Genomic DNA, 12,520 nt, shown 5'->3' on the forward strand with positions numbered 1-12,520 from the left:
TGTAAAAGAATAAAATTAGAACATTCTATAACACCACATACAAAAATAAACTCAAAATGGATTAAAGACCTAAATGTAAGACTGAAACCCATAAAACGCCTAGAAGAAAACGTAGGCAGAACACTCTGACAATTCACAGCAATATTTGTTTGGATCTGTCTCCTAAGGCAAAGGAAACAAAAGCAAAAATAAACAAATGGGACCTAATTAAACTTAAAATCTTTTGCACAGCAAAGGAAACCATCAACAAAATTAAAAGACAACTTACTGAATGGGAGTAAATATTTGCAAATTATATTATTGATAAGGGATTAATATCCAGCATATATAAACAGCTCACATAACTCAACTTCAAAAAACAAACAACTTAAAAAATGGGCAGAACTGAATAGACACTTTTCCAAAGAGGAAATGCAGGTAGCCAACAGGTACATGCAAAGACGCTCAACATTGCTAATCATCCAGAAAATGAAAATCAAAACCACAATGAGATATCACCTCACACCTATCAGAACGTCTATCATCAAAAAGAACACAAATAACAAATGTTGGCAAGGATGTGGAGAAAAGCTAACCCTCTCGTACACTGCTGGTGGGAATGTAAATTGGTGCAGCCACTGTGGAAAGCAGTATGGAGGGTTCTCAAAAAACTAAAAATAGAACTACCAGATGACCCAGCAATTCCACTCCTGGATATATATCGGAAAAACCCAAAAACACTAATTTGAAAAGATACATGCACCCAATGTTCATAGCAGCATTATTTACAATTGCCAATATATTGGCACCTAAGTGTCCATCAACAGATGACTGGATAAAGAAGATGTGGTGAATATATATACAGTGGGAATACTACTCAGCCATAAGAAAGAATGAAATTTTACCACTTGCAACAACATGGATCGACTTGGAGGGTATTATGCTGAGTGAAATATGTCTGACAAAGACAAATACTGTATGATATCACTTACATGTAGAATCTAAAAAATAAAACAAACTCGTGAATATAACAAAAAAGAAACAGACTCACAGATACGGTTACCAGTAGGGTAAGGGTAGGGGGTAGGGGCAGGACAGGGGTAGGGGATTAAGAGGTACAAACTACTATGTATAAAATAAATAAGCTACAAGGATATATTGTACAACACAGGGAATACAGCCAATATTTTATAATAACTATAAACGGAGTATAGCCTTTAAAAATTGTGAATCACTGTATGGTGTACACCTGAAACTTATACAATATTGTATATCAACTATACCACAACAAAAAAAGGTAATCTAAAAAAATAATAATACAATGCCACTCTTTAGTACTGATATAAAATGACTTCCAAGATTAAGTGCAAAACAAAACAAGGTACAGAATAGTATATATACTTACCTTCTGTAAGACAGAGGAGTAAATCCCCAAAATATATATAATTACTTGTAGAGAATATCTCTAGAATAATACGTAAGAAACTAGTAACACTGGCTGAATCCAGGGAGGGTAAGTGGGTAGTTGGAGAACAAAGGTGGAACGGAGTCTTTTCACTGTATATTAACTTTGCCTTTTGAATCATGTATCATGTCCAAGTATTATTTATTTTAGAAAGAAAAAAAAAACTCCCTCTTTTGATATTCCCTATGTTGTATGGCTAACTCATCATTTTCTAAGCTCATTACTTCTTTCCTGGCACTATATTATCAATATGTAATGACATTTTTTTCAAATCAAATCAATACCCACTTAGCAGTGGGTCTCTAAGCTGCATGGCTTCTATGTGTTTTTATTTATGACAGCCTTTACAAGAACACTAAAATGAGACCGCCTACAGATTCCAAAACTGCTGTGTGGAAAGAAAGCTGAAATCTGCAAGTGTTTTCAAAACAGACCACAGGAGAAACCTCATGTTCCAGTTTTATTACTTGATTAAAGAAAAAAGTCTTCCTTTTAGAACTGAAGTTTTGTGTCACCTTTAATAGTCACATTCCTATACAATTATCAAGATCCAATACTTCATTGTGCAAAGCATATTAGGATGTACAAATTTTTTTAAATAAAATTAACTCAATAAATTTTATGTGCGTGTTCTTTTCCATGAAGAAAAAAGAGAATAACACTGAAACGAATATATCCATATTCCTACCTTCAAAAATCTCTCATTGGTCAACAGTGCAACTTGCTTTTCTGAAGCTTGCTTTTCCACGTACCTAAAATTTTTACCATCCCATACACAAAAAGAGAAAATTAGAATTCTAAATATTTGAATAGTATATGGAAAAAAAGAACTACGTAGATTGGTGGCCACATTCTTTTATTTCTTCTCAAACGTAAGTTCAAGATGACAGTCATGGTTTACGGTAATTTTTAACTCCTTAAATCAGCTGCATTTCACAGTCTAGGGGTCTAATAATAAACAAAAGCCATAAACTCCAGAAATAGGAAATGTTATTTATAAAACGTAACTCCGGAGAACCTGCAAATTATGTCCCCTTGTAAAAATATTTTTCTTTATGCCAAGTGTTCAAATCCAACAAAGAAATGTCTCAATTAAAAACAAAAGTGTTTTATTTTGCTCTAAACAAAGAAGTTATTTTTCCCTCTACCCACTACAAAAATAACTGGGTCTGAGATCCCTTATTTTGCCCCAAACTCTTTTATAAGATGTGTTAAATATGTACTTCTCTTTTTACCTCCTAAACGATGGAAGACGTCGGATGTTTTCACATTGATTATCTGATAAAAAATTTATTCTTCTCTTGGCTTCTGGGAGATTACAGCACAGAACACTGAGGGGCTGGGAATAGAAATGTTCTAATAGAGAAAGCTGAAAGAAATGTTAAAATTAAATATATTTGCTGTATTTTAACAGTAACTCTTTTGCCCTATGTTTGCTCAATTTTAAGGTTTTTTTTTAAACAGCAAAAATATTTATGGCACTAATATATTTAATAATGTCACAATAGCAATGCAAATAATGCACAAATGGCTATATACTTTGAATATTTTAAGACTCCAATTTTGTCAACAAGGTCAGAAAATTGTAATGTCTGAAGTAGAAACTAAAAGAAACTAATATAAATAACTTAGCTATCTGCAGGAGCAACTCACTTACAGTAACAGTAAATGTCGTGGGGATGTGACTGCGGTGTGACCTAATAGCCTAACGGATGCTCAAATACTCATAAGAAAATACCAATCTAGAATCAGTGTAAAAACTGGTCTGCTAAATAAATAAAAATGCTACAATAGCAGAAATTTTGCCTACTCATAAAAAACAATATGAAAAAAGAGGGACGTCCAAAGAAAATGTATCTTTTTAAATTCAGTTTTATTTCATGGAGGAAAAGATGGTACAGTATCTGGTAGATACATGTATTCCAGTCTAGAATGCTGTGGTCTCTGCAGTACAAGGGTGATTGATTTTCCAGATCCTACCATAACTTATAAGATATATTTTACAAGACTATCCACATGTTAAAAGCTCTGAATCTAAGCAAGCTTCTCATGACCAGTTTGGTTTTTCCAGATACCTTGTACCAAAGAGACAGTTCCCTAGATAGTGGACAAAACACATCCTGGTCCCTGGAAAATAGCATTCCGCATCACAAATTAATAAATTAATATGCTAGCTTATATATCAGTCTTAAGGTATTTGAGCTTGATCCTTCCTGGGTAAACTGATAATGAATTTCTGAACCTGTAGAGCTGAAGACCAGATATCCAAGGCAAGAGGAAATCCTCCAAAATAGTCCAAAATAGTCCATCCTCCAAAATAAGGCTATAAGGCAAAGGGCCAGCCTAACTTAGAAACAAGTACAAAATAGAAAGCAACTGTTCATGCCAAGTGCTAAAGTATTTTTGCACATATCAACATGATCTTATTTCTTACTTATATATTTCCAATTATATTAATGTGATAATATTTATTCCAATGTTAACACTACTTTTTAAACATGAGAAAAGTAAAAACCAAACACGATAACTGACTTGCTGGGGAGGAGGAATGGGACTAAGTCACATGAGTTACAGTAGAGCTATAGATAGGACAAGAACCCAGTAATACCTAACTATTTGGTCCAAGTGTGTTCCCAATATTTGGGTCAATTAACAAGTTGGTTAACACATCCACCTAATAAGGGAAGGACTCAAACATATACCGAATGATTATATGCCCTACTGCATCTTCTACAGAAGTAAAAACTTACACATATTTCCCACTGATGATTAGGAAAACTAGACAAATGGGGTCTAAAGACTCTGCCACTCATTAGCTGTGTGACCTTGGCCAAGCTACTTAACCTAAGCCTGTTTCTCCAAGTGCAAAACTGAGAATAATACATATTAATGAAGCAATGTTAATACTTAGTAAAATGCCTAGCATAAAAAAATTATCAGGAACCTATAAAGTCATCTAATCAGATCCCTTCATTTTACAGATGAGAAAACTGAGAAACAGAAAGATTAAGTAATCTGGTTAATATGCTTTTCTTCACTGACTTTCTCAATGGTATTTGAGCCTACAGTTTATATTTTCTTTTCCCTTAACTTCAGTGATCTCTCCCTTCTGTTGGTTTTCCTTATTGTTTTTAGTCTCCTTTTCTATTGCTCACTCATACAGTCAGCTTGCCTTAGGGCTCTACTCTTGGTCCTTTCCTCACTCCTCTAGGTGACTTCATCCTCATTACACAGCTTCAACCACCACCTTTTAATGATAAATCCTAAATATTTCTAGTCCAGATCTTTCTCCTGGGTACCAAATCTTTATATCCCACATGCCCTAAATTTACCATACATAAAAAGAAACTCATCCTTTTCTGACAAACTGGCTCTTTATTTTAACATGTACACTTAATAAAGGGTACCAACCTCCAAACTATCTGCCAAGCTAGAACCTGTGTGTCTGTAAGATGCTCCTCTCTTACACACCCTATCATCCACCGAGTACCAAGATTCTATCTCATCTTCAAATCTGTTTCCTTCTCCCTAGTCCCACTATCACTACCTGTTTCGCCCTTGTTGTATCTTATCTAGGTAACTGCAGTAGCCCTCTAACAGAGCTCTCTCCCTCTACTGTGGCCTTTCCAATTTTGACCCAGCTAGCTCCTGTTCCTTAGGATACACTTCCGTTCTCCTATGGAACCCCGGGCATGTTTCTTTAACAGCACTGACTACTCAGAACTGTAACTGCCATTCTACTCTTCTGCCTGCTTCACTAAATAAGCAATTTGAAGACAGAGATTTCTTTGTCCTCTGTATCTCCAGGGCTCAGCTTAGTGCTTGACTTACAGTAGACCCGTGATAAACACTCATGAGCAAATAAAATGAGTAAAATGAAATGAATGAGAAATAAATTAGAAAGTTACATCTCAATTTCATTTAATTTCACATATTGCTAAGGTAAATAATATTTTCTTGCTTTAAAATACTCTTTTTAAAAAGTCTAAGTTGAAAAAAACGACACATATTAGCCATAAGAGCTAATACTCTTATGTAATAAAATACTATAGTTTTTAATGTAGAGGAAGAACACGTATGAGAAATAATTTATAATCTTCAAGGCACTACACAAACATGAGGTATTATCATATTGCACTTTTGTACTGAAGGTTACTAATACATAGGTTTTCATGAACCTGAAAACCGGCATGTGTTCACGACTATACTTTGCTAAGGTATTTTAGGTTGTTGCCGAAAGAAGGAAATACTATCAACTTTGAAACAACTGGAGAATGGAGTCCTTTTTTAGATTAGGTGTTATGAAGCTAAGTTTATGAATTTTCTTCTTGAAATTTATGAAACTTTAGCGAAAATTCATTCACAATATATAGGAATAAATATAAATGAACACACACACATATGTGCAGGGCACAGCAAACTAGAGCCCATAGCCTATTTTTGTATGGCCCAGGAACTACAAATTATTTTTATACCTTTATAGAGGGTTATTTTAAAAAAAGAACAAGACATTCAACAGAGACCACATGTAGCATGCAAAGCCAAAAATATTTAATATCTAGCCCTTTAGAGAAAAAGTTTGCTGACCCCTTATATATAGCATTTCCTAGGTAGAAAGCCCATTAGCATTCATCAGATTCTCAAAAATAAAGGTCCCTTCCTCCTCACCCCCAAATGGTTAAGAATCACTGGAATGGAGAGGTCTTTTTCCATTTTTGATGTTCTAATTAACGTATTCTCTACATTTTGCTGCAAGGTAACAAAGGAATCATAGAATCTAGAATAATATAACTTGAACTTACTTATTCAGATTTTGCCATTTAAAATGCCCATTATCACACTAAAAAGTCAGTCTGAAATAACATGCAAATTATTTAGAATCAGCTTGTGAATTTTCAAACCCATTAGTGTCTTCTTACCTGAAGTCCTTTTATAAAGTTTTGGATTGAGAAATCATGATACAAAAAGATGTTGGTCAGAACCTGCAACACTTTTTCACTTAGTTTAAATGGAAATTGAGTTGTAAGAAGTAGCTGAAAGAGAAAAGGGAGGCAGGACATATTCCTGGTTAGTCGTCCCTCTTCATAAACATCAAGCATAAATAATGAGGCAACGAATGACACCAAAACACAGTACCTATGAAAGCTATACTAGTAGCTAGATTTTTTTAGGTCAGATATCAACCAAAATTTTAAATAAACTTATACAACAGTAACAACAACTAAAGAAGCTATTCATACTATATCTTCAGAATCACAGATGTCCATCATCCTTCATTCAATTCCTAATTTTAAAAAATTCTATTAAAAAATATCATCTATATAAACGCTTTTCTCCCAACAGAAGCCACTGAAGAAGCCGTAGGCTTTGGCAATTCTTGTTATTAGATTTCTTTTTCATCCATATTGATGCACATTAACGAAGAGTAACAACACATTATGTACTGTTGAATGAGAAACCCAAATTAACAGGTGTCTATTTAAAAAATATTAAATAGGTGAATTTGCATTATTCAGCTAATTTTCAATGGCCTACACTGAAGATTTTACATCTGAAAACAAAAAGTCATACTAGGCTTTTCAAACAGAAACAGAGTGATAGAAGGCCAACGGAATTTGGAAACAACCTAGCAACTTTAAGTACTGTAGCTGGAAAAAATTTCCCTAAAGTCAGTGGCTACCACCTTTAAGGGAAAAAAATGCAGAAGTGGTTACTAAATAAATGGAAGGTGGTCGTTAGTTTACCTTACACAGCAGCACAAAGGACATCTTCAAGGAGGTGAGTTTAGCAACAGTTCACGGAAGGTCAATACTAAAGAACAGTATTTCCACTTACGTAGAAACATAGAGGTAAGGTCTGGGAAGGCGTTGGTATTTACTTTTTGTCACGAGCAGCATGACAGGAAAGAGTCCATGAAAAACTTCAAATCATTTAATATAAAATGTAAGTGTGAAAACATTGTTATTGTTACTAGGAAGTCATTAAATTCTGTAAAAATTTATCTTAAAAACCTTTAAGTTTCTATTGAGTAATGACTGGTTGATAGATAAATAGGTAGGTAGATATAGAAAGATATGATCGTTCTTTTCATAAAGCTTATATTTTAAGTGAAGAGGCAATACTATACATGAGAAAATGATTAAATAAAAATAGTAAAATATGTGAAGGAATATATACAATATCATACTGAGAAATTTATCACTAACATTTATATTTATAAACTGTCCATGGCAGTTTTCTTTTCATCCTATTTCACTGGTAAAATTTTTTCTTTTTACCTTATCAAGTACTGTAGTCAGGTGCTCCTTGCAAGACAAAGACTGGAATAGTTCTATACACAATAGAGATGATACTGCATGAGGAAGCAACCGATGGACGACAATAGGAGACGTGGCGATTCCAAAAATGAGTATTAGTGGAAATTCATGTAGATGCTGACTAGTTTTCAAAGGAAGATGCAAAAGTGGAATGTCTTTAGCAAATATATTTCAATACACCATAGTTTAAAATAAGACCACCTTTATTTTAAGGCCTACTTTACAAGACACTGCTAAGGAAGATCATACTAAATAATAAAAATTTTTAGGTCACTCATTTTCTTCTGTTACAGTAACACAGAAATGGTTATTTCCCAGACATTCTAGCTCTGAAATCAATCTATTAATAGATCCTCTCATTTTAGCAATAAGAACATAGTGGTCCAGAGAGATCAAGTGCTTCCCTCTAAGGTTATACAAAATCAAGTGTTAGAAAAGGCATTAGATGCTATTCATCCTCTCGCCCAAAGTTTGAGCCGTACCTACAGTCTTCCTCACAGTCAGACATCTAGACTATGCTTTAAGAGTTCAGTAACATGAAGCTCACTAATTTTCAAAGTAACTTATTCTATTTATGTACATTTCTAACAGACACTATGTCACCCCACCATAACAGCTAAGCTTTAGAAAACTTTTCTTACAAATAGGTAAGATATTTTTAATGGACATCATTAAAAAAATATTACATTCTTTCCCCACAGTCTTAACTCAAACTTATTGAACATGATTTATTCTTAGCATTACCAATATGAACATAAATGACTTCCACAGAGTAAAACATCAATATCCCTGAGGGCTATTATAGGTCAGAGCCCTCTGTATCGTAGCTGATAATTTTGCTTGTTCCCTCCTATTAGCTATTGCTTTTCAGTATTCTAGCTGTATGCAGTTCTACTTTCATAGTACTGAAGTATTTGAACTATCTTACTGTTTAAGTTCTTCTTTCTTACTTTTGATGGTAAAAGTAGTCACAAGTCTGCGTTCCAAAAAAGCACAGCTTTTCTGTCACTATTCTGTATTGTGCATTTTTTTCAGCATGTTAATCAGTTCAGTGTTAGCATTAAGAAAAGTCTTAGGATCTGGAAATCTTAGTTTCAAATGGGGAAAAAAAGAGTATCAAAGTAGGAATTATTATTAGTAGATTATCACACAATACAGCTTTAGGCAAATGTAGCCGTAACTATTAAGCAAGTTAACATACAGAAGAAACCAAATTAATTTATATTGTAAAAAATGTACCATGGGAAAAGCATGTCACGGGGTTTTTTAATAGGGTTATTTAGGGCTTCCCTGGTGGCATACTGGTTGAGAATCTGCCTGCCAACGCAGGGGACACGGGTTCGATCCCTGGCCTGGGAAGATCCCACATGCCGTGGAGCAACTAAGTCCGTGAGCCACAACTACCGAGCCTGTACTCTAGAGCCCATGAGCCACAACTACCGAGCCCGCGTGCTGCAACTACTGAAGCCTGCGCACCTAGAGCCCGTGCTCCGCAAAAACAGAAGCCACCGCAATGAGAAGCCCATGCACTGCAACGGAGACCCAACACAGCTAAAAATAAATAAATAAATAAATAAAATTTATAAAAAATAGGGTTATTTACTTCAATTCCAAGTCTCACAGGATTGCCTTGAAGATCCAATAAGATCATAAAAGTAGTTTCTCATTAGAAATACCATATAGGACTTCCCTGGTGGCGCAGTGGTTAAGAATCCGCCTGCTAACGCAGAGGACACGGGTTCGATCCCTGGTCCGGGAAGATCCCACATGCCGCGGAGCAACTGAACCCGTGCGCCACAACTACTGAGCCTGCGCTCTAGAGCCTGTGAGCCACAACTACTGAGCCCGCGTGCCACAACTACTGAAGCCCGTGCGCCTAGAGCCCATGCTCCGCAACAAGCCACCGCAATGAGAAGCCCGCGCACCACAACGAAGAGCAGCCCCTGCTCACCGCAACTAGAGAAAGCCCGTGCGCAGCAACGAAGACCCAACGCAGCCAAAAATAAATAAATAAATAAATAAATAAAAAGAAATACCATATAAAATAATGTTATTTAAAAAAACATTCTTGCTCAGTAGAGCCATATGTAACTCAGAGCTTCTAAGGGTGGACAGGTATCAGAAAATAAGACATGACAAAAGTATCTCAACCTGGAGTAGTTTATCCATCTAGTGGGCAAGTAAGAAACAGACAACTTTGGTGAGAGAAACTACACTTTATACTGCCTTATCGTTCTAATTAAAAACTGGTTAACTTCTGATTCTCATTTTTGGATCAAAAAGCAAATGAAAATCGTACAGGAGGTGTTCAAACATTCAATTTTATAAGGAATTTGAAATCATCCTGGTTTCAATCCACTAGTATTAAAATGAGGGTTAAACTGCTACTCATTTTCTCTGCAAAAGGTTGCTTTTTGATTAAAGTTGTATGTTTTCTTAATAAGAAGAATTTTGAGAAAAAAGCCAGAAGATATGCCATCTACCTGCTGATAATTATAAAGTCTTGGAGTACTTTTGTGGTGAAGCTTTCCATATCCTTTAAGATAAGCACAACAGGAGGAGACTGCCATTGGCTAGAAGGCGTCCTCTTTTTTCTCGGTATTTTTGGGTCGGTCTTCTTTTAAGCCATTGTGGAAAGAAGTTAAAAGTAAACTTTACTACCCAAACAATGTTATAATGCCACAAGTTGATATATCTTCCATCATATTTCACAGTAACATTGTTTCTTTTATTTCTCCCACATGATAAAGAGAAATTCATTCCAACAGTTATTAGCAGAATCTTTCTGTGTCTGACATGGGAATAATAACCAAGAAGAAAAAAGTTCAGTAAAATCTATAACTCATATGAAATATTTATATTTTTCTGCTATCTGAGAAAATGACAGGAAAAGCATGGGGAGAAGAGAGTATTTTCTACAAAATTGATTTTCTGTTAGTACAATGTTATATTTTGCTTTGCTTTAGAGTGAGAACCAGTATTTTTAATTAAAAACTGTAATGAATAACACTACATGCTGCTCTACTATTACGAAATTTCAAGTTGAAAAGCATCTTAAATGTCATCTGATCCAATCCCAATCTTTTAAAGATTTCTGATCTAAATTGCAGGCAGTATTTGATTTCTAGAAAAATCTAAAACTGTGGATTAAATTAAGATATTATGGTAAGCATTAGACCCAGTTTAATCCCTATATAAAGCAAAATAAACTTCACTTATGATGACTTCAGCAAATACGTTCTGCAGAAAATGTCACCACAGTAACTTTTCCCATACTATCTGGCTACACAGCATCATAAACTAAGGCTGTGGTTTTATGGTGCAGTTATCCATGAATCATCTAGGTTATTTAGTTTCACCAGAGACTGTCATGGTAGAATGAGACTTCTATTTATGTATCTGCTTGTTAAACATACTTTACTTACAGAGCATTTATTCCTCAAGAATTCTAAACATGGAACAAAGGAGATTTACATATATATTATATGTGTGTGTGTGTGTGTGTGTGTGTGTGTGTGTGTGTGTGTATGACCATTCCTCATCAAACTAAGTCAACAGTGGGTACTGAAAGCATGGTTCTACTGCACAAAAGTAAATACTGAACCTAAAAGATAATATATTAAAGACAAAGACATTGTCACAGAGATAGAATCTGCAGCAGAACAAATTCCTGATGCTGTTTTGTCATTAGATGACATTCTCCCACAAATAAAATGGCCTTTTAAGAACCTAAACACCTCCCAGGAATTAGGCTACATACTGATAAAAGAAAATTTCTAAATTCTAGTAGCCTTAGGAAAAATAAGTAGCTTCTATTAAATTAACAGCTAGTGCTGCATAAACATATCCTTATTAGAACAAAACAGTACTATGTTTACTATAATTCCAGACCTCTTCAATCATATGCCAATTTCCTGGCAAAAAATTGTCAGTTTACATTTACCTGTGTGACATTCATATACCAAGTGGAAAGAGAATCCATTGAATAATATATCTTTTTCTGGGTGACCTGAACACTTTCTTTCTCTTTGGATTGGATGTCTACGTTGCAGTCCATCAACTGTGAGGCCAGCTTTTGCAAAAAATGTTTCATATCTGCAGAATATAAAACATAAGAAAGCATGTCCCCTTAAAACACATCTAAAACACCTGAAACTTCTTGATCAATATATTACACTATTTGGGTAGAATGTGTTTTTCTACACTTAACCTAACGTAACATTTAACATATTAACTATTGAGGTTCATTAGTATCCTCTCCCTAATATTTTAATTTCATTAATTCAGACTAACACTAGGCCAAAGTTTATGTTTATTGTCTGTAATAAAAGTGTTACCTAAGCAAATGTGCAAGCATGAAAACTGTAAATTATATTAGGAATAATATGTATTTAAATTACACTGGACAGCAAAAGGTTTTTAAGACCCCTAAGAAGAGATCAACAGTGTTATTTACATAAGTTATTCTACTGATTACAACTCTTCCTTATAGTCATTTTTAAAGATGCCCTAAGGGCTTTTACTTAATTCCAAACTGTTTATGAATATGAACATAAATATAAGCACTTAAAGCCCTTGTATCAGCCCAAATCTAAGCACATTTTACTCTATTACTGTCCACATCCTTTATGATTTAATGGCTCCAGATACCCAAGATTAACTCTGGCAATGGACTGTTTTTTACCACGGTGGCCTTTCAAAGTGGGATAATAAGATGATTTGAGGCTGTATATATGAGCCTATGTATGTAGTCTCTTCT

The 12,520-nt window shown here is 34.7% G+C and overlaps 1 protein-coding gene across 6 annotated transcripts in view; it reads right to left on the reverse strand.

Annotated features, from left to right (window-relative positions):
• ORC3 (origin recognition complex subunit 3) overlaps positions 1-12,520 on the reverse strand; it is a 66,810-nt gene that overhangs the window by 42,090 nt on the left and 12,200 nt on the right. For 5 of the 6 annotated variants that reach the window (XM_082473948.1, XM_082473947.1, XM_082473945.1 and 2 more), the window contains 6 exons: positions 11,705-11,856; positions 10,245-10,378; positions 7,723-7,882; positions 6,364-6,477; positions 2,680-2,813; positions 2,133-2,196 (listed from right to left, as the gene is read on the reverse strand). In XM_082473948.1, coding sequence (XP_082330074.1) covers positions 2,133-2,196; positions 2,680-2,813; positions 6,364-6,477; positions 7,723-7,882; positions 10,245-10,378; positions 11,705-11,856 — 758 coding nt within the window. The remainder of the gene's footprint in view (positions 1-2,132; positions 2,197-2,679; positions 2,814-6,363; positions 6,478-7,722; positions 7,883-10,244; positions 10,379-11,704; positions 11,857-12,520) is intronic. The other variant, XM_082473946.1, reaches the window with a different exon arrangement.

Source organism: Balaenoptera physalus (assembly GCF_965194825.1).
Source record: "Balaenoptera physalus genome assembly, chromosome: 9".
NCBI lineage: Eukaryota > Metazoa > Chordata > Mammalia > Artiodactyla > Balaenopteridae > Balaenoptera > Balaenoptera physalus.